Source organism: Ostrea edulis, chromosome 9 (genome assembly GCF_947568905.1).
Source record: "Ostrea edulis chromosome 9, xbOstEdul1.1, whole genome shotgun sequence".
Taxonomy (NCBI): Eukaryota; Metazoa; Mollusca; class Bivalvia; order Ostreida; family Ostreidae; genus Ostrea; species Ostrea edulis.
This window is the reverse complement of record NC_079172.1, coordinates 55,696,544-55,720,484: the sequence shown is the minus strand read 5'-3', so window position 1 is coordinate 55,720,484 and position 23,941 is coordinate 55,696,544. Positions and strand designations below refer to the sequence as shown.

The 23,941-nt window shown below is 34.9% G+C and overlaps 1 protein-coding gene, 1 long non-coding RNA gene and 1 pseudogene across 2 annotated transcripts; 1 reads left to right on the top strand and 2 right to left on the bottom strand.

The window, feature by feature from the left end:
- Positions 1-494: 494 nt before the first annotated feature.
- On the bottom strand, positions 495-1,961 carry LOC130050568 (uncharacterized). The gene has a single exon (XM_056150791.1). It carries the CDS (start codon positions 1,959-1,961, stop codon positions 495-497), a length of 1,467 nt encoding a protein of 488 aa, XP_056006766.1.
- A 5,569-nt stretch (positions 1,962-7,530) lies between these two features.
- Positions 7,531-12,107, top strand: LOC125660049 (uncharacterized; annotated as a pseudogene).
- A 5,358-nt stretch (positions 12,108-17,465) lies between these two features.
- On the bottom strand, positions 17,466-19,760 carry LOC125658120 (uncharacterized). The gene is made up of 3 exons (XR_007363624.2): positions 18,568-19,760; positions 18,365-18,412; positions 17,466-17,734 (listed from the first exon to the last, which is right to left on the bottom strand). It is a non-coding gene; the product is annotated as an uncharacterized LOC125658120 (long non-coding RNA).
- Positions 19,761-23,941: the final 4,181 nt, after the last annotated feature.

Below are 23,941 nucleotides of genomic sequence, written 5' to 3'. Positions count from 1 at the left end.
CCTTTGATTCTCAAACCCTACTTTAAAGACGATGGCGGAGGAATATCTACTCGTCAAAAAACCGACCTACGATCGGATGAAGAAGAAACAGAGTGAAAAAGAAAGAAAACCTTCTTGTGATCAAGGTGTAAATACCGAAGAGACATTGGCCACGATTTTCAATCAAAAGGATGATAAATCCGAACCCATTCAATCTGGATCTGGTCTGATTTACGTAGGAAACGGGAAGAGAAAAGCGACCTCACCGCCTGGCGTACGTACACCCAAAAAGAGAAAAACAATGTGGCTGACATTTTAACCATTCAAAAGGAGAAACTATGAAAATTCATAAGATCTTTTTAATAAGAATAACAAAAACTGACTTTGTCAATGTATTTAATTTTATTGTAATGCTTATATCCTATAATTGTTCATTGATTCTATGAAGAAAAATAAATGTGATATACAGTAAGCCATGAGGTTTTTATTTATTTATTTTTTTTTTTTACTATCATTCAAAAACCACAGGGAAGCGTTGTCAAATTTGGTTGTACAACTCGTTTTGTGTACACAGCTGCGTATCTTTTTACTTCTTCTTGGCAATATAGTTCACTGTGAATTTTTTCTCGACAGATCTTGTTTGGATTCACAGTGTGGTAGTTACCCGTCATAGAATCCTTGCGATTGAACATGGCGTCTTTCATACTGGCCAAATTTATGATCGACGAGTTGATGTAATTCAATGAAAACCCCTTGACTTTGCATACTTCTTTTCCCTTGAACGTTTTATAAGCATAGTTTTGGGACCGTAACAGATAAACTCTGTTGTCCAGTCGTCCTCGCTTAACTCGTTCGTGAGTTCCCAGAGAAAGTCCCCGATGGCAGATTTGTAATTCCCCCTCTTTCTGCGTACAGATAACAGAGTCTGTGTCCCAGTATAAAACGCGAATTTGCAGCAAATCTAGTAACTCGTATAACTTAAGACGCGCCCAGCAGGTGTTAAATGATGCAAAAAACACGTTGGTGTGACCAGGGTCACACATGTTCTCCGAAATGTGTTTGGTAGAGAGCATGAGATGATTATCATCCACAATATTAAAATCTTGGATTTGTATAGTCGGATTAGCCATCTGCTCTAACAAAACATGAGCTTGGCTGTCGTGTAGAATCTGTGTCTTACAAAGATTCATTCTCTGGCTAAATTTCCCCCAGAAACTATTCAAGAGAAGCTTTGCCAAACTACGAAGGCGCGGGTTATATTCGATATTGTCGGGGTTCAGACGAATACCTTCCTTTTGTTCGTAAATTGCGATATATCGACACAGGTCTTTGTCCGTCTTGACCCATGTGGGTCGTCCGCTGGCCTCTTGTTTTATTTTCAAAAGCATGTTAATGTATGGAGTAAATAATCCCCCAGTCTTGACGGAAGAATCGTACTGTGTCGTTTCTCTGCATTGATAAATTTCGTAAATCTTGAGAATTTTGTAGCCTTTTTCGTTGGCTTTCAGAAGTTCTGGTGTACAGTACGTTCCCGTCAGCGCTCTGGCCGCGTCCGAACATTGACAAAGGTCATGCTTTTGGAACTCTGCACACTTTCGACAAAAAGGAAACGTTATTTTACCTTGTATTCGATAACCCAACACCGGGTGAAAAAGGTCCCTGGGTGGTAACACTTTCACCTTGTCTATCCCGAAATAAGTTGACATATTGTCAAAATCACGCGTAATGATTTCGGGATGTCCGATCAGATATCGGGCTGTTTTGTTTACGTAAGGATATAACGAGGTAAAGTCAACGTATTTAATTTTTGTTCCCTGTGTCGCACTCTTGTATAGTACAAAACCGGTTGTACGTCCGCCCATTAGACTGCCGCGGGGGTCGAGACGTTCGACTAGTTCCAGGCTATCGACAAAGGCTTTGGCATCGGTTTCCTCGCGTATCATTTTATCATACTCGTGTTCCCAGATGACGATGAGTTTCATTCCCAGTTCTTTCAATTTTCTTTCTTTTTGTCGTGTTCTTGTAAGCAACTCTGAAGCGGTGTACTGTGAGTTGGGTAGGAGAATGTCGTCCCCGTTTTTGTAACAAACGGGACAACCGTTAAAAAGACCTCCGTGGAATTCAAAAGCAATTTCAGTGGAATGTTCGGAAGTCGGCGGCACGTAGCCATCGATTCGATATCGCGTTTCTGGAACTCGGTACTCTCCCCTTCCGTTTAGCGCGTGACATATATTCAAATGATGCCCATTTACACGAGAACGATGCATCAACAATTCAAGCCATGCTATCGATTTTTTGCTGAATGATACTTGAAGGTGGTATCCATTAGCGGGCGGTCGAGCAATGAGTGACTTGACAAATACTTCCTTGGTGATTTCGGGATTGGTTTTTTTTTCTAAATTCAGCCAAAGTTATCCACTGATTTTTGTAATAGACCATTGTTTTTCCGTTCTGTTTTCTAACATCGAACCAGGTCTCTTGTTCGTTGTTCATTATGAGAAATTGTCAATGCTCTTCGAGAAATTTCTGTTTATAAACATTCATGCAAAGAGAAGCTATGGTACAGGAGTCGAATGCATCCACGGCGCGACCACCGTCCCTGCCAGTAGCCTCGTGAAGAAGACGTTTGAATTTCAGGCAGGCTCATCGCAGAATGTCAACATCCCTTCGACAGTACTTGATCATTTCGCTATCAAAATCAAAAACTTCTCCGCTGTCGATTTTTTCCTGATACCATTCGTAAAATTTCTCTCGACCTTCGATGGACATGCCATCGGGTCCATACGTTTCGGGTGACGGATACGGACCCACGTAATTTAAATTTTCCCAACGCGTGCAAAAATGTGGAAAGTAACCCTTGGTCAAGGATTCAAGTTGAAATGCAGCGGGTAATTTGGACAAGGCCATGGGTAAAAAATTAAACGAATCGATTACTCTAATCTGTAAAGCATTCACATTAAACATTTGAATTTTACTACCTCTGTAAATGACAAAAGAAGGACGCAGAGCTTGCGATAGTAGATACTGTAGTAGAAATTGAACGTCGTATGACAGGTTATGAAACATGTGATTTTCGTGGAATATCCAGGAACCGAGATCATACAGAGTCCTAAACACGCGTTCTCGGAATCCGCACCTTCCGACACAGGGGGATGCAGGTATTGTTTCTTTAATGTCTTGATTTTCCGCAGTGAGTTTTAAAACAATGTTGACATAAATGACAATCAGAATAGGTCTTTTCATCTTGTCGACAACGAACACAGTGCTCGTCGAGACGTGGTGCGCATCCCCATTCACACTGTACTTTATCATCCTTCTGTGATGCTTCTATGTCAGCAAAGATATAACGGCGTTGATCGTTGTCGGAAGGGGGTGACTTCTCGCGTAACAGAGATGATCCACTTCAACGTACTGATCACAGGCTTTACATGTAAAGTGTCCACACTTGTGGTCCTCTGGTTTCATCCCCCACCGCTCCATGATTTTGTGACAAGTCGGATATTTGTAAATCAGTTCACATGGTATGGTACCATGTTTGGTGCGAGTTTTGTGTCTCCTGTAACACTCCGTAGACTTACAGGTTCTGTGACAATCCCGACAATCACGTAACTGTTGACTTAGGCAGTTATCCGATAAACAGACGCTACAGTGATTTTTGCATCGGTGTCTATGTTTGTGATTATATGGTTTTAGACACATTGTACAGAAATAGGAAGCCGAAAAAAAGCCACCGATTTTGGTGATGGCGTGAAAATGCTCAGATTCCGTCTCCACGTGATATGAAAATATTTTTTTTCTCTCCTGATCGCTGTTTTGACTGATGTAAGAAAACTTAGAGCAGAGCTTACAACATAAAAATTTACATTCAAGTAATCCTCTAATTTCGGAATTACCGCATAGGATAAGGATTGATCATTGACTATGCCTAGGGTCTGATGAAAATCTCTGGTGAGATTGTCTTGTTTTCTTTGAGTATTATTTTGCATCTGTCTCCAGTACCAGGAGGGGTATTTCTCAAACTGGATCAGAATTTCGGCTGGGGACAGGGTGGGGTTCAAAGCTTTCGGGTTTTTTTTTGGTAGTCATCTGTGCTCGTTTTGCATGCACTGCTATAGGACACCAGAGCAGCTCTGACCAGACACAAATTATTGGAATTTCTAATCTGAACGACTGACCTTTTATTGGTGACGGATGCATGGATGCTAGTCATCTTCTTGCCTTGCCATCTCGCGGGTATTTGATGGCACCGATGTCTATGTGACATGTAGAGTCGAACGGGAGATCCTCGTTGCTGTTTAACACACTCTCTGTGCTTTCCATCATGGCCCCAGCGTCCATCTCTTCCATATGACGACATGGAACATAAATCGGCAAGTCAAGATTTGCGTTGTAAATGCTTGCTCTCATGATGTCACCGGGACGAAGGTCTTTTTTAACCTGATCAATCATTTTCTCATATGCGTCTTTGAGAATATCTTTGACTTCGATCATTTTCCTTTTTTCGCGGAAAAAATTGTTGTTGAACGTCAACTGATAATTGACGTCAACGGCCTTCATATTTTTTAGCGTTTTTTTCTTTTATCATCTTAATGTTGTAGTCATTTTGTCCCCTGCCAACTTGATTCCTGATGAGATCGTCCACGGCACATTGATCGTCGTCCAAGGAGATATTTTCAATCTCGCGAAAACTGGAATTGGCAATATCGGAAAAATCATTCGATTTGGCTACACTGACGTCCATTAATAGAGAATGATCTCCGTGAAATGAAGAATCCTCAATGTCATCGAAATCTTTCGTTGCATTACAGTCTCCTTGACTCGTATGACATCCGTCACTCGAGATTGAATTCGGAGTACTTGGAAGATCACTCCAACTCATGTCTTCAATCTGTTTGTATAAATTTTGTTCTCGAACATTCGATCTAAATAAATAGAAAAAATCCACGAATAATTTACCCTTCGGAATAAAAACGTTGAATGATTTACCAAAATAAAATGAAATAAAAACAATAACAACAAAACAAATAAATAAACATGATCGAAAGTGAATTGTTTCCTGTTGACATTTTTTATATATATAAACAAAAATTGTGCGATCAAAATTTCTTTCTCTCTTCTTTTTGAATATTTGTTTTCATAGTCAGGAGAAATAGATCCTTGTGTAGCTATTAATCAAAACAATGATGCATTCAAGTGGAATAACGAGGGAAGTCTTCACAAATAATATGAGAGTTATCTTTCCTGTTATGTTGTTAAATGTACGGACATCACATTTTACGGAAAGAAGAATTCAAAAGCTATAATCATTATCGAATTGTTTTTCCGTGTATATTAAGTTATCTAATATTTACATACCTGGAATTGATATTTTCATGCAATTTCTCATGATTAGCCACACTGTCGAATGTATCAAATATTAGATGACAAAATCCACACTGAAACATTTTTAGAAAATGATCGGTAATAAAATATTATTCTCACAAAGATATATACCATCCATACACACAGTATTTTGAGACCGTACTACTGAAATAAGAGGTACTGTGAGCAATGCTCACTAAGAATACACCCCGCTTACCCCAATCTCCCAAAGGGTGTTGTTAATAGTTATAAATTACCTCTTTCCTGGGTGTAAAAATATGGTATGCCTTTGTAGACGAAAATGGAAGATATAGTCCGAACACAAATCCATGGTATAAACCTATAATTTTGACCTTGAGATCAAAGGTCAAGGTCATAAAAAGGTCATGAATGTACATGACATATAGTCTCATGGTGATACACCCATGTCTTATGGTATGACTATGTCAAAACCCTATAATCAAAACCCTATAACCCTATAATCAATTTTGACCTTGAGGTCAAAGTTCAAGGTCATATAGAGGTCATGAAGGTACCCGACACATCGTCTTATGGTGATACACTCATGTGTCAAATATGGTATGCCTATGTCAAAGAACAAAGAAGTTATGGCCCTGACACGAATCCATTGTAAAAAAAAAAACCCTTTAATTTTGACCTTGAGGTCAAGGGTTAATGTCATATAGAGATCATGAAGGTACTCGACACATCGTCTCATAGTGATCCACCTGTGTGCCAAATATGGTATGCCTATGTCAAAGAACAAAGAAGTTATGGCCCGGACACGAATCTGCACAGACAGACAGACAGAGTGATTCCTATATACCCCCCTGAACTTCGTTGGGGGGGGGGGGTATAAAAATAGTCTTGGTTCTTTTTATACAGTGGATCAAAATTTTCTCTCATTGGTTGATGCCTATGAAGCATAAAAAATCATTGAATATATTGATATGCTGGATTTGAAAGACAGGGATGGTGAGGATAAAAATTATTCCAAAGAATATTCATTAAAATAAAATTCAATAAGCCTTCGATTCCATTCAGCTCCGCCCCTTGATTTTGTTTCTTTTTATTACACTGCAAATTGACAATCAATAAGATTTTTTTAATACGTCCTTGCGTGACTTGTGATTTCATCCTCTTCATTCTTCAGTTCATTATTCATAAAATAGATTAATAATTTGTTCTTCGTTTTCCTCTTTGTTATACAGTTCTCATTTCTGTCCACTCTTGAGTTTGACAATAATCATGATGAAAATATCTCTCTTTCTTCTGTTTCATTTAAACATTCACCTTGATTAAGGTTTAGTAAAACCAAAATAGAAATTTGTTTTTAAAGTCATTCATATTCACTACCTCAAATCATTTTTTCCTTCTTTATCTTAATCATCCACAACAGGATTGGTTTTATACTATGTTAGTTTTCTTCTTTATTTTGGTTTCGTATGATTCTTAGAGATGAAAAAAATATATATGAACATTTCTGAAAGACGAAATTATTCACACATTCTATTTCCTCATATGATATCAATAAAAAGATTAACAAACAGAAATGTTGATATTTCTTTCATCTCTAAAGGAATAGAAAAGAAATTGATAAATAATAATTTAACATGCGGGAAGGGGGTGTCATTAGTGATAAATCGTGCATGATTATGTGTAGTAAGTATGGACTGATTAAGGTAGCGACGGATAGCAACCACGTGATCAGTAAAAATTGTGTATTTTCATGTGAATTTATTTTCCGGAGTTTCTTACTCCGTCATAGAATAGTCGAAAAACAAAAAGGGGTTCCGAAAGTGTTTTGTTGCTGTGACTGACTCGCCTAGAGAAAATCAGCACATACCACATACATGTAAGTATACGTCAATGTCTGTAATAAAGGTAGATTAAATGTTTCATCTGTGTGAAACCTTTTGCCAAACGAAATGTTAAACCAACCACCAATCCATGTACATAGATGTTTTGCACACTCGGTGCCGCCATATTTAATTACCTAATTATATATGCATGTCAAAGGTCATAGGGGAAAAAACTAACGTAAACAATATGGACGCCGCCTTTCCACGTTTACGATAATATTGACTTTTTGTGAAAAAGTACGTTTTATTCTTATATTTTGATACCATTTGTTTACATCATGGATACAGACGACCAAACGTTAACTTTAGAAGATTTTACACACTGGAAAGTTTCTGCTTTGAGAAATTCTTTGTCTTGTCGTGGACTGTCGTCTGGTGGCAATAAACAAGAGATGGTTGCACTTGCTTTTTCTGCTCATGTTATGAAGATCCCACTGAAGAAAACAACTATCGACAGTCAAATTTTCAATACGGAGACGTACAGAGATATGCTAAAATTCGGTGAAAGCACTTTACCAAATACATTACAACTATATGAAAATTGGCAAGATGAAGAGCAAGGAATGAAAAATTGGCCACCTCTTTTTATCATTGACTTAACTGCATTTTTGATGAGGTACGTTATTACCAAACATAGGAATATAAAATGTATAACAATAAACAAATATAACTGTATATTTAACCATAACAACTTTATATAATATTAGGGTCTACAAATGAAATTGCATGCAGAAAATAATATACAGTATATGCATATGGTAGCTGTTGTATTGTTCAAATATATGTAGCAATTAATCTATGTGAGCGGATCAATGTATCTGATTTTAATCTGATGGAAACATAATTATATAACGAGTTGATAAATCACTTAATAAAATTTCATTCAAACTTTAGGTGCATCAATGATAAATGTATAATATTTTTTCAAACAAAAAACATAGTACTACCTTGGCTTTGTGTGCATCATGCAACTTTTTTTTTTTATAATTCATGCAATACCTAGTTGTCAGCTAAGCAGCTGCTAAGACTGAAATCAAATTATAATTGTTTTCCAAGAAATATAATTATTTCGGGGGGAAATAATACCCTGTTTGGTATTTTCAATAGACCCACATGTATTGGTACCGGTAATACATGTATGTACAATTTGTACATTTCTATTTTAACTAACTTTCAGCAGTACCGGTAATCAATTCTAACATACATGTACATTTATGTACTAGTAATGCAAAGTGAACATTCAGTTATCTATTATTGAAAGGTATGAGACATATGACACTGCAAAGAAACATCTAAACCAGTACAAAGTGGGAAAAGCATACCAATATTTCCAGAGTAAATGGTTTAAAGAAGTGTTTTACCACCCTGTTGACAGGACCACCGTACCCCATATTGTTTTCTGCGCGCTAAATGCACCCCCCTCACAGAGCCTAAGTTCTGAGCCCCACACAGTGAAGTCAAGTCTGCCTTCTGTACTTGCACAGCAGGGTCAGTATTAAATTATGGACACATCACATGCAGTATTTTGTACATGTATCTTTAAACAAGTTAATGATAAATAACAATATTATAAAACCTTTTGTTGTAATTTTGTTTTTTGGCTTTGAAAAATAGGTATGATCAAACATGTAATCATGTGGCAGGATTGCTATTTCGCGTGGAATATGCAAATAAGATGGGTTACACTTCATGTACATCCAACAAGTGCGAATGGGTGGTGCCGAAAGAGAGACCAATTGAGCCGGCAATGATAAAGGACATGGCATTTAAGAGAGCAAAGCATAAAAGAACAGGTAATAAAGAATTAATTTAGTGCTGTTAGGCCTGATAATTTAAAACTGGGTTTATATATATACACACACACATACATACATGTATATGTATTGATCATAATTATTTACTAAAAGGAAATACAAGAGCTTCAACTGCCAACAAGAAAACAACATTTAATGTAATGCCCGAGGATGATGAAGACAACTTCATAGCAGCCTTTACGGAGTCACTGAGGAAAACTTTGTCAGACGCATGTGTATTCAAAGGTATACATTATTTGAAAAAGATTGTCTGAATAATTGTTTTCTCATATTATTGTGGAGGATTTATTTTTAAATCATCAATATTGAGTACATGTATGGGCTTTTGGTATATGAAAAATTTATTAATATTTCTTAATTAATACGCAACAAAGGAATAACAAGTAGGATGAGATAAAAATATTTTTTAAATTTAGATAATAAAAACTGCACATTATGATATGAAAAACACATTAAAATTCACTAAAGGTATTGATGTTGATCCACATAACCAAGCCAAGGGGCAGCCTACGCATTAAAAAGAACATGTAAAGGAGAAAGATTGTCCACAGATCGACATCCAGCAATTTCTCATGAAATCTATGATCTCATCATGTGAGCAATCAGATATGAGCATCAAGATACCATCTTCTACAGTTACTTACATAAGTAATAGTACTAAAGGGCGATCCTCTAATGCTAATACGCAAGTTCCGAGTTACCCAAAAGTTATTTCCCTTTGTCGAACTCTTTCGCATTTTATGACGTATGGTGGGTACACAATGTATACATTATATCGTAGACTGGCATTGTACATAACGATTACGTACTATTAATGTAATAAAAGCGTAACTTTTGTTTATATCAATCACTGGTATGCATATTCTGGCCATATCATTTGTTTGAATAAGATCATCAAATTGGTTATTGAATCATTATTCGTTTCCTCTTCTACAATATTTGTTTGAGCCGTTTTGTAATCCAATACTCATAAACTCACTAAAGTTGCCTTTTCCCTGAGATAGGATGGTCTCAGAAACCCTGGATATCATCTTTTAAGAAATAATACAACGATAGTAATTAGCAAATGCACCCACTGTCATCATATTTTACGTCAGAATTTACGGAAGAGTTCGACAAAGGGAAATAACTCTTGGGGAACTCGGAACTTCCGTATTGGCATGACTTGCGAAATGGTCGTTTAACATCTTCCAACTTTTATTCAATTCACACTAAAGTGAATTCCATCAACAATAAACCCACTGTTGTCCATGATGTAAAACCTCTTGTGAGAAATATCATGGGTTATACAAAAATAAATCCCAATATTAAGTCTCTTAAATATGGTAGAGAAATGGAACCAGTTGCTAAGGAAATTTATGTGAAAGAAATTTGTAGGACACGTGAGAATGTGAAATCAGAAAAATGTGGTATTGTTCTTGATTCTGTACACACTTATATTGCAGCCAGTCCTGATTTGTTAGTTTCATGTTCATGCTACATTTTGTTATCAATGGACATTTGATTTCAACACAGCCATCACGGCTGTGTTGAAATCAAATGTCCATTGATAACAAAATGTAGTACATGTTTGTCTTTTGTTCATGCAATATTCCTGTATATCTTAGTAACAAATCTGGAAAATTATCATTGAAGATTAATCATTCTTATTTTGCTCAAGTTCAAGGACAGATGTTTGTTACTGGAAGGAAATGGTGTGATTGTTTTGTGTATACTTGCAATGGTACTTTTACAGAGAGAATAGATTACAATGAAAGATATTTTACAGATATTCTCAAAAGTCTCCAGTACTTTTTCTTTTCTTTTGTATTGCCGGAGTTAAAATTTCACGGTATTGAAAAATCAATGTGTGTGGAACCAATAGAAGTAGATGAAAATGCAAATAATGTTGAAAGAGATACATATTTTTGTCCATGTTGCAATCATGTTATTGCTAACCATGGCAATGCCTTGAAAGAGAGAAGTATCTGTTGTGAGTTATGTGGTTTGTGGTACCACTTAACAGATGCAGATCCAAAACTAAAGCAAATACCATCTTGGTATTGTATTGAATGTTCTATGTAAATAATGGAATTTATGTACACTATTTATATGAACTTTCTGTACAAGTGTACTATTATTTTTTGTTATTATATTACAATAATAGTGCATGTATCTATGTACACTACTGCATCAATGCATTTTTCACAGTATGAACCTTTTAAGTGAGTGTTCATGTTCCATGATATGTTATTGTTATGGTATGTGAAATTTGTAAAAGAATTTATGTACTTTACTGTATCAAACTATATTTCACAATACAAACCTTCTGAATGAATATTATGGGGTGTATAATTAGCCATCATATGTGAATAACATAATTAATGTACACAACTGTAGGAAACAATATTGGAATGTATGCACAATATGTTAAGGAGATGTGTGACTTTTCTCAATACCACACAATCTTTCATCACATTTCAAAAACATTCACTTGCATTCTAGCTTGCTTTTAGAAAATATCTTTGGATATATATTTCCAGTTAGCAGATATTGATATAGTTCCTAGTTGTTGCAATTGCAAGTATTAATATTTTAAAGTCAGCTCTTATGTATTTACAGTATTAAAGTTGTATAGATGTAGCAAAGAAGGAGAGAAAAATCTTTGGAACAATCAAGTTTTGAACCTGGGACTCTTGCATTAATAGATATGTCCTCAACTCTCTGAAAGGTAGTGAAAATAAGTCTGAATAATTGACACAAAGATTACAGTAATTTTGTGCATGTTTTACTTTTCATGTTTGTTGATAATTTATCACAAAATATAAATGTTTCTAAAGTGAAAAGTATTCTTTATTCTGTAAGTTTTTAATTATATCTAGGAAGAGGTGGATATAGATTGCATATCCCACAAACAATTTTGAGTATATCATCCAAATGATGACAAATAGTAACAGGAACTTCAAATTTCAGTAAACGAAAGAATTTAATTCTTCTTCTAGCTTGTTCCACATATATTCTTCTATTGGCTATTTCTTTCGTTTTCTGGACATCAAATGCAGCCATTTGTGCTAAGCCATGCCTTCCTGGTGGAACAAGCAAGTTGGCATGACAGAGCGTAAGTTCTTCAATAAGACTGCTGAACCCTTTGTCAGCCATAACACTATCGTGGGGTTCTACCAAATCAAGAAACCCAGAATTCAGAGTTATGGATTTATCACTGGCCCTACCTCCCCAACAGTTCGACACAAAATTAATCATTCCTGCAGGAGTGATACTTACAAGGAATTTTGCAGTATAGTGATGCTTGTAATCACTCCAGCACTGGTTGGAAACCATCATACTCTGAGGTTTCTTAATGAAGACCTCTGAACAATCAATTATGTGTCGAACTGATGAGTATCTTGGTGTTTTAAATTTCGGGGGCAAATTTGCACGAACAGTTTCTTTGGGGGGATTGAAAACTAATTGACCAAGAAATTTGCTCAAACTTTTCACCCAAGTAGTAAATATTCTTGAAACATATGACACTGAAATGGAAAATCTATCAGCTAAATCTTGATCTAGTAACCCAAAGCGGATTTTCATTAACGTCAATAACAATTCATTTTTTGTGGACAGCTTTTTAAAAACCCTTGACTTCTTGAATGTCTTGTGTTTTAGGGTATTGCAATGGAAAGCTGAAGCCTTCCAATACCTAACACTTTTAAGCATAGGCTGTATAGTGTTGTGCAAAGCATTGAAAGAACTCAATGAAGGAAAACCTGTATAAAATCAAACTTTTTTGTCATATTTTAACATCTCAGTGGGTTTTATATAGACTGTTTTCCTTTTCAACATGCCTCCCTCGACTTGGCCAGTTCAGATTCAAGGATTTTAATTCTTGATTTCAGATTCAAAATTTCAGTGCTTTTGTGCATACATGGATTGCAAACTTCAACATAATCATGATCAAAAGAAACACTTTGTTTCAGAGTATTTTCATCCAAGACCATGTTATTTTCTTTCAATTCGTCTAAATATTTTCTTTTCTTGTTTGCATATGAAAGATCATGTAATCTTTCTTTTGGATGAGCTCTACCTTGCATCACTGGATGAGAGTGGCCCATGTTTAGAGTGGGGTAGGGATTTATTGTTGTTGGTTTCCCATCTACATGTACAAAATGGTGTGAGCACACCTTGGAGTAATAGGAATCTGGCTCCCAGTTACGATTTCCTGAGGAACGATTGACATTTTTAACCCAGACAGCTCTTGCATCAGAGTCTTTAGTCGCTGTTGGAAAAGGAATAAGGAGAAACGGAGGATCGCAGATACATCTTCCGGTTCCGAAATTTGAATTATGTGTAGTACAAAACTGTTGTTTCCATTTTTGCAAAGTATACCAGCTGTTTGTGCACCCTTTCACACAAAACTTCTTTTTGACATGTTAAGATATTATGAAGAAAACGTTTGGAAATATGTACACAGGACTTTGGTTACAAAAAATATTAACAATGTTAATGATGCGCTACGTAAACAAAGTTGTTGATTGATGCATCGTAATGTCCGAGTGCTGCATGCTGCGAGATTAAATACTGTTTATACAGTCATTTAGAAGCTAAACAAAGTTTCTTGCTAGAAGAGTAATTTGGTGGATGCATTCAACTTGGACAACGAAATCATAGTTTCGTTTGGTGAGTGAAAAAAAAATGCCATAAATTTGTATTCAAAAGTTCAACTCACATTTCCTCTGCTATTTCACAACGCGATTTATAATAACATCTGTAAGTTTAAACACACGACATACAGTGATTGTATTATTTTGTATGTATATATATATTCCATGTGTGCTTAAAATATAACTCCCACCTGTGCATGTAATTGTAAACGAATGTCATGTACAGTCTTTTGCCCAGTTCCGGATCATTGCCAGTTCCGAATCACTTTGCAATTATCATTAAAAAAATACTTAATTAATGAAATGATTTTTACTTAGAAAGGTATTTACCTTTCTAAGTAAAAATCATTTCATCAAGTTGAAAATGATTACTGAGGGATACAAAACTGTTGTAATTTTTACCCAACCCAGGTTTATTACTTGTCACACTTCTTTAATACATTAGGACTTCGACATGTTGGTCACTTACACGCTTGGGAAAAAATCGCGCTGGAGGGAAAAGTTGTCTGTAGTTAAAGAATAACCAAGTTTTCTGCACAAAAAATAAATGCATTTAATTGATATATCTTTCAGCAAATGCATCAATAAATATTTCTTCAGTGAATGCATTATTGTAGTTGAGATGCCTTACCAAAGAGACACCATCTGCTTGTCCAATTCCGGATCAGTCGTGTCAACTACTGTCATACGCGACTTGTTGAATTTAGTTTTAAACTAGATCTATCTCAGTTTATATTAAATGCACTGTTGGATTTATAGAAGTAGTGTCAGAAAAAATACGCACACAGTTTTTTTTATAAACACAATAAACTATATTTTTTTCCTGATTACCAAAATGGATAATCCCCCCCCCTCTCCCCGTAAATACATTTTTAAAATGAGAAAATCGGGATAGTAAATACATGTATACTATGTATTGCATGAAGATTTACATCTTGAAATTGATATTTAAAAAGTATACTGTAGTCAATTCAATTTTAAGCATATTAATATACATGTATGACTGTATTATTTTTTCTTCCTAACCTCGTCAACTCCACAAGAAAATTCCGAAGGATTGTTATCCCGGGTAAATCTAACGTTAGATCATAAACACACTCAGAGAAAGATAATTATTAATGTTGATTAAGAGAATTTTGAATGCTGCAATTTTGGCTATGCCAATACCTAAATGTGAAGCTTTGAATATTGTTCAACATATATAACGTCAATAATGTAAAGATTAATTTAAACTAGTGTTTGATTTCTACAAAAACTGGGTATATATTAAGCGAAATAAACATACACACGTACTGATTTAAAGCTTCGGACCGATTGAAAGTCGGATCGGGTCAGTGAAAGTTCGAATCGGCCTGCAGTCGTTTCAAACATCTCCGTGATTCGGAACTGACAGTGTGATTCGGAACTGACCTATGAACACGGTTATGGAAAATGCAAAGGCCGGTGATATTTACCACGATTTTCAAGTAATTTTAGTTATTTTTCATTTTAGTAACTTCTGATCTTCTCACAAGACGATTAAAACCTACAGTATCTTCGTGGATTATACCGCTAGCAACCGTTAATGAAAATGTGATCCGGAACTAGGCAAACGACTGTATATGTATACCACATTTGTAAACATGGGCTCTCACAACTCTTTCATTAAGAAAATATCGTTAACTACATGTATAAAAGTGATAAAAAACAAATATCTGTATATATCTACTATCTAGTGGTATGGAGGAACCAGATAGAAAGTGGAAAGGGGAGAATGTGTTAAATTATAATTCCCTAGACTATAGTATACATATACTATTACTTTGAAATTTCAGTGACCTAAGAAATATATCAAACCTGAGGTTTCGTGTTTCACACAAACATGTAGGTTGGCAAAACCTTATTAAAAATAATGTAAATTAATCACAAATCTGCATATGCCCTCTCATAGGCAAATGTATGCATTGTATGTATAAGTAAGATATGTATACTACACGTATGTCCTTCTCTTGACCCACATGTTGTAAATAAAACAGATATGATGAGTCTATGGCAGTTTATGAAAACATATATGTCATCTCGTATTGCAATTTATAATTTTGAAATATCAGTATTTAAATTTTCACTGAATATGTGTTGAGACACAATTTTAAAATTCACATTGTCTGACGCAGTCTAATTACTCAATGGTATAATATAGACCTAACTGTGCAAATATCAATTATGATGATCTTTTTTCTAGGCTTCAGCCTGAGGACCAATGGAGGTTAGATAGGACCAGTGCAGGTTGAAGTAGGTTTCGAGTCAACAAGTTTAACAGCAGGAGATGTTCAGGTACTATATTTTCTTTAGACAAACATCAGACAGCATTTGTAAAGACAATTCTGAGTATATCAGATATTCATCTTTTTTGCTATATTTAAATATATTTATCTATATTTTGAACAGGTACTCCATTTACAGTGATGATGACATATCCCCTGGACCCCCATAACTCCACAAATTTAAATATGTTTGATCAAGTTCCAACGATTAAAGAACTACTGCAAAATTTGGGACTTGGATGAAAAACATTAATTCACTTATGAGCTCAATTAGGAATCTTAAACTTATGAAAGACACACCTATCTGTGAAGGGCAAGATGGCTCAGATGGACTTAGTGATCCATGGGTCTCTTTCCATTGATATTACATGTAATTATTTATTGAAATATGAAATGGTTATTTAAACATATTTGGTGTATCATACTGTATAGTGATATCAATTTCTATCAAAAACTGTGTATAGGTAATATATTGGGTCCAGTCAGTACAAGAAATTGTATGAAAAATAACTAAATATTTAGGCAATCATTGTGAGTGCAAAAAGGTCAACTGCAATAGCACACACTATAAATCATTCTTAAATGGCTCATAGAAACTTCTAGTATTGTGATGTTGAATGCTCAAAGTGGTAATTTGGGAATGCTTAATCATTTAAGCTATGGCAAGGTCAGTAGTTTATCTCTGCTGACTGTATCTCTTAAAATTCATTTCTGGAAGGGAAGGGGTAGGGTTACAAAACCTGACATAGTTTCAGAGTAAACCTCATTTGGTATATTTTTTTCTATTCAATATTTGAGATACTACTTGACTTATTGTAAAAATGAAATAAAATCAGAAATTTTATGAGCAGAATTTTGTTGTTGTCAGAAAATTTATTCCGGATAGTGTTTGAGAAACGCCATAATTAGGGAAATTTGGCCAATTGCCAAGTCGAATCATCCCAATGTTTTCCTTAGATGAATTTTGAATTTCTAATTAATGTTGATTTTTTTTTATCTGTTTGTGTTTAATTTACATAACTATATATGACAAACAATATTTCTGGTGTCAATAAAATTTTTACTGGCTTCTGTGTTGATTTGCTCAATTTTGGCATTTTTTGCCTTTTGGAGCTGCAAAAGAGGGGATTTCAATCCCGCTCTCCTCGAAAATTAACCTGATTACTTTTGTCGATTTTTTATATGTTTTAGGATAAAGTCCAAATATTATAACAAATAAAATTGAAATAAATTCAATGAGTGGTTTTTTGGGGGCTAGCTATCAGTAGCTACCTTAATAACGGGGGTGGTCGTATTTATGGATGCCATGCGCACAGAATCGCTAAAATCATGGGAGGAAGGAGTGCTTCCAGAGGAAAGAATGTCATTGGTGATAAAGCGTGTAGCATTGTGTGCAGTGGGCGTGGACTGGTTGATGAAGGGGTGGTTATTTTCAATTCGACATGTAGTTGTTTGCTACTGAGTTGTACTGAAGAAACGTTTTCATCACGTGAAATATTGAACACATGAGAGTTATTAGTATTTATAGTAGTAGGTAACAAAGTCGGGGATTCAGTTTTTTGATAACGTAGATTCATGCGGAATGAAATATGAGAGAGAGAGAGAGAGAGAGAGAGAGAGAGAGAGAGAGAGAGAGAGAGAGAGAGGGGGAGGTTTTGTTACAAGTAAAGAGTGAGTGAATATAGAATCCTCTGTCGTGTTTACAGTATCAAATGTTGTTGTGCTGTCTGTCATATCTGTCGATTGAGGTCTCACCGAGTTTCTTTCCGTTGTAATATCTAAAGTTGAAAGAAAGAAAAAATATTTTAAAAAAAAATATGTTTTAGTGATTCTAACGCAGTGGTGGATCCAGTGGGGATGGGTGTATTCCGGGAGTTGTAACAAACACACCCCTTTTCTTCAGAAAATTTTATTAAAATAAAGTAAAAATGAATTGGTGGAACCCCTCCACCCCACTTTTCAAAAATTCCTGGATCTGCCCCTGAAACCGCTGATCCGCTTTTTCTTACTCTGTCTTTCTCAGGAGAAAAGACAAAATATACGTAATTTTTTTTTTCATAAACACCGTGTTAGTTAAAAAGACAGTAAAAATAATAATAATAATAATAAAACCCATCAGATCTGAAAAATGGAAGAAATAAAATCCCTTTTTCATGACTGATTTGTCTTCAAAACCATTTTTATGAACATTATTATCTTACAGCTGCCGTCAGAAACGAACAATAAATCCATAATTAATACCAGTTTTAAAAATGGTTCAGAAGAAAATTACAATCAGTTGTTGTATATGTACCTATCCAATCAAATCTCGTAATCCTGTATAGAAAATCTTTCCGCGTCTATATAACATTTCACAGATCTGATAAAAAATAAAGAAAAACATTAAAAAAGATTTAAAGATTGCTCACGCTTGTCCATGGCGGCACTCACAAAACTTGTGGCCATTGTCGTCGATTCTAAAGTAATAATAATTATGTTTGCACTTCAAATACCATATATTGTGTACTTTCCAATGAGATCAAATAAATTCTAAATTAAAGATTTTATTTAAAAGAGAGAGAGAGAGAGAGAAAAAGGGACAATTAGGATTCGTTAAACAAAATTACTGTACCTCTGCAGATCACCTGCCCAATGCACACGGCATGACATTAAGTCTTTAAAGTTCAAAAATAAAAGGATTTATAAATCCTTCAGTCGTGTCTGGTTCCTCTGTGTACGGAATCTCGTCTTTTTCAAAACCATTAGTTCTGAAGTACTCTTTCCACATAAAGTCCGTTTGAACATCATTCCACTTATTCAACGGAATACGGTCGATCCTCGCAATTTTCAAGACTTCTGATAAAGGCAAGGCTTCACCTTTCCTCATTTCTCGATCCAAAAAAAATCCTGTGACATCAACATAAATCTAAGTAATGTTTCGTCAGTCTGTTTGCCTTCCAAGGCCAGTCGAACAACACAATCTTTTTCATGAACAAATTCATTGCACAAAAGATAATGTTTTTCACATACACGAATTTACGCCAGAATGGAAAACGATATAGTCATCAATTACTTTCTTGACGCAGGAACCCCGTTGCAGACATTTAAATAACTTAATTTGATTTTGGTTTTGTGGGTCTGGAAAGGACATCATCATGGTATGGCAACAGTGTCTATTGCAGAGTAAGAATTGAAATTTTTCAGTAGTGTTTTATGACAAATATACACGTGATTATTGAGATCACATCTAATCAAAAAAAAAAAAAAAAAAAAAAAAAAAAGGTAGGGAGTAATATTCATTTTAAAAATATAAAAACGTTTTGCTATTCATCTGTCTCTTTCTCTCTTTATTGTGAACATCTATTTGAGAAACAACAAAATGTGTCTGTTACGTAGTATTGATTTTCACCCTGGTATCCTTCCCCTTGCTCTTTTTAAGACTGAATTTAAAGGACATGTCATTTAACACCATATTGATTTTTCACTCAGGTAACCTTCCCCTTACAGGTGTCCTTTCACACAGTATTGATTTTTCCTCATGTATCCTTGGCCTTGTTCTTTTTAAGTATTCTAAAAGGACCAGGTGTCCTTCACACAGTATCGGCTTTTACTCAGTATTGATTTCTCCGCCCCCATTGTCCCCAATACAATAAACCCATTGTCTCCCATAATACAATAGCTCCCCATTGTGTTTAGGGGTTATACAGACACCTATACTACTGTAGAGGAACTATTGTAATACGCGGAAGTACATGATAGCTATCTGGTCCAGGTATATAAGGTTCTGGTCAAGGTAAATTGGTCATCGACGAGCAATCAGCAAGTTCGAACACGTTTTTTCCCTTTCTTTTGTTTGTGCATCTTAGAAGAACATTTACATTCCTGTAATATTGATATACACATTATACTTTGTAGATTGTATTTGATGTACTTCTTGGTGTCTACTTCCATTTCCTCGCTATTAAAATCGCGTGATTTTGTATATAACGGCGAATAAACTGGTTGATAGGCGCTCAACACATTCTATATTTAGTTTTGTTATATTTCTTTGAAATATTTATTATAGAAATACTTTATGTTCGGATGAGTGAAACGAAGAAGATAACAGGGGCTACAATGCGCTTTCGTAACGCTATTCATTTTATTTTGTCCAGCGCATGACAATTATAGCGCTCATAGCAGATAGTTTAACATGTGCTAAAACTGTTCTTTATACGGAAATATATTATCATGTATTCCCAAAACGTGTGGGTCTTTTTCAGAGAATGACTGTAGAATAAATCATAGGTGACAAGAAACTTTCTGTACTCGTTTCTTGAAAACATGAGCATGCCGATTTAGATTACGTTCTTGGAAAAAGAAGTTTGTTATTTTTAGCATTCACCTACAACCAGGAAGTTTGTTATTTTTAGCATTCACCTACAACCAGGAAGTTATTTTTATCATTCATCTACAACCAGCAGTTGTATACATTTTTAAATCAGTATATTTTTGTTTTCAAATGCTACATGTACATACAGTAATGCACAGGTAAACAAACTGATTCGGTTTAAATATTTGAACAAGAATATTGAATCAAATCAAACTTTGGTGCCGACAACAATGTCAATATGTTAACAACTATTCATCCATTATGGATGATGCTGTTCCAACATTCACTATTTCTGTTTCTCATTACCTATTTCTTTTTGTCATAACCTATCTTTGGTTTACATATTTTTGTGAGTCATTTACATATATTTGTGTGTATTATTCATCTATAAATAGAAAAGCAGCAAAACATGTACAAACTTTATTTGGAGAGTGTTGACCGTGGCATGCAGCAAGAATGTATGAGGTGCCAAACACAATACATCAGGGTAAAACCACACAAATGCAACATCATTCAACGAATACAACATCAATAAATACAATATCACTCAACAAACAAACACTCAACAAACAAATAAAACATCACTCAAACAAATACAACGTCACTCAAAAAACAAATACAACATCACTCAAACAAATACAACATCACTCAAACAAATGCAACATCACTCAACAAACAAAATGCAACATCACTAAACAAACAAAATGCAACATCACTCTACAAACAAAAAGCAACATCATTAAACAAACGAATACAACGTCACACAACAAACAAATACAACATCACTCAAACAAATACAACATCACTCAATAAACAAACACAACATCACTCAACAAACAAATACAACGTCACTCAATAAACAAACACAACATCACTCAACAAACAAATACAACATCACTCAAAAAACCTCACATCACTCAACAAACAAATACAACATTACTCAATAAATCCAACATCACTCAACAAACAAATACAACGTCACTCGACAAACAAATACAACATCACTCAACAAACAAATACAACATCACTCAACAAACAAATACAACATCACTCAACAAACAAATACAACATCACTTAACAAACAAATACAATATCACTCAACAAATAGATACAACATCAATAAACAAACAAATACAACGTCACTCAACAAACAAATACAACATCACTCAACAAACAAATACAACGTCACTCAACAAACAAATACAACCTCACTCAACAAATACAACATCAATCAAATAACAAATACAACATCAATAAACAAACAAACACAACATCACTCAACAAACAAATACAACATCACTCAACAAACAAATACAACATCACTCAACAAACAAATACAACATCACTTAACAAACAAATACAATATCACTCAACAAATAGATACAACATCAATAAACAAACAAATACAACGTCACTCAGCAAACAAATACAACATCACTCAACAAACAAATACAACGTCACTCAACAAACAAATACAACCTCACTCAACAAATACAACATCAATCAAATAACAAATACAACATCAATAAACAAACAAACACAACATCACTCAACAAACAAATACAACGTCACTCGACAAACAAATACAACATCACTCAACAAACAAATACAACATCACTTAACAAACAAATACAACCTCACTCAACAAACAAATACAACATCACTCAACAAACAAATACAACATCACTCAACAAACAAATACAACATCAATAAACAAACAAACACAACGTCACTCAACAAACAAATACAACGTCACTCAACAAACAAATACAACATCACTCAACAAACAAATACAACGTCACTCAACAAACAAATACAACCTCACTCAACAAACAAATACAACATCACTCAACAAACAAATACAACATCAATAAACAAACAAACACAACGTCACTCAACAAACAAATACAACGTCACTCAACAAACAAATACAACGTCACTCAAAAACAAATACAACATCACTCAACAAACAAATACAACATCACTCAACAAACAAATACAACATCAATAAACAAACAAACACAACATCAATCAACAAACAAATACAACGTCACTCAAAAACAAATACAACATCACGCAACAAATACAACATCACCCAACAAAAAAAAATCACTCAACAAACAAATACAAGATCACTCAACAAACAAATACAGCATGACTCAAAAACAAATGCAACATCAATCAACAAACAAATACAACGTCATTTAAAAACAAATACAACATCAATCAACAAACAAATACAACGTCATTTAAAAACAAATACAACATCACTCAACAAACAAGAGGCCCATAGGCCACATCGCTCACCTGAGAAAAGAGTGTTTATGTTTTAAACCCAACATGGCAGGTGTGACCAGAAAATCAATAGGGGGTCATACACGTTGTAAATATGTGCATTAAGTGTGTAATTATAACAATTGAATGCCCTTCAGTCAAAGATTTTTGGTGCCAAGATTAATGATATTCACCAAGTTGTTCAAAAGGAATCGACGACGAGTTTTCTTCTTCTTAATTTATAAATGAAGACAAAAATGAAATTATATCACTAGATTTATTTGGATGCAAAATTAACAAGAGCAGAAAAAATTGAAAATTTATCTACATTTTTTCATATATATTCCCATGTAAAATTTCTTAAACACTCCTCCTTATATATTCCCATGTAAAAAAAAATCGATCTTCTATGTGGCCCCAACCTTCGCCAGGGGACCATGAATTCCACAAATTTTAATCTGCACTACCTGATAATGCTTTTACATTAAAATGACTAATCATTACTATGCTCTTCTTGAGATGAAGATTTTTGAACATATATTTTTTTTTTAAATATTTCAATGTCAAACTTTGAACCCCTATTGTGGCCCCTCCCTACCCCCTGGGGGCATGACTTGAACAAACTTGAATTTACACTACCTGAAGATGCTTCCATATAAATATGATTAATCACAGCTTTGCTATTCTTGAGAAGAAGATTTTTAAAGATTTTTCCTATATATTTGTGTGTAAAACTTTGATCCCCCCTTGGGGCCCCATCTTATCCCCGGGGGCCATGATTTGAACAAACTTGAATCTGCACTATGTCAGAAAGTTTTCATGTAAAAATCAGCTTTTCTGGCTCAGTGGTTCTTGAGAAGAAGATTTTTAAAGATTTTTCCTATATATTTGTATGTAAAACTTTGATCCCCTATTGTGGCCCCATCCAACCCCAGGCGCCCATGATTTGAACAAACTTGAATCTGCATTATGTCAGGAAGCTTTCATGTAAATCTCAGCTTTTCTGGCTCAGTGGTTCTTGAGAAGATTTTTAAAGATTTTTCCTATATATTTGTATGTAAAACTTTGATCCCCTATTGTGGCCCCATCCAACCCCCGGGGGCCATGATTTGAACAAACTTGAATCTGCATTATGTCAGGAAGCTTTCATGTAAATCTCAGCTTTTCTGGCTTAGTGGTTCTTGAGAAGAAGATTTTTAAAGTTTTTCCCTATATATTTGTGTGCAAAACTTTGATCCCCCCTTGGGGCCCCATCCTATCCCCGGGGGCCATGATTTGAACAAACTTGAATCAGCACTATGTCAGGAAGTTTTCATGTAAAAATCAGCTTTTCTGACTCAGTGGTTCTTGAGAAGAAGAT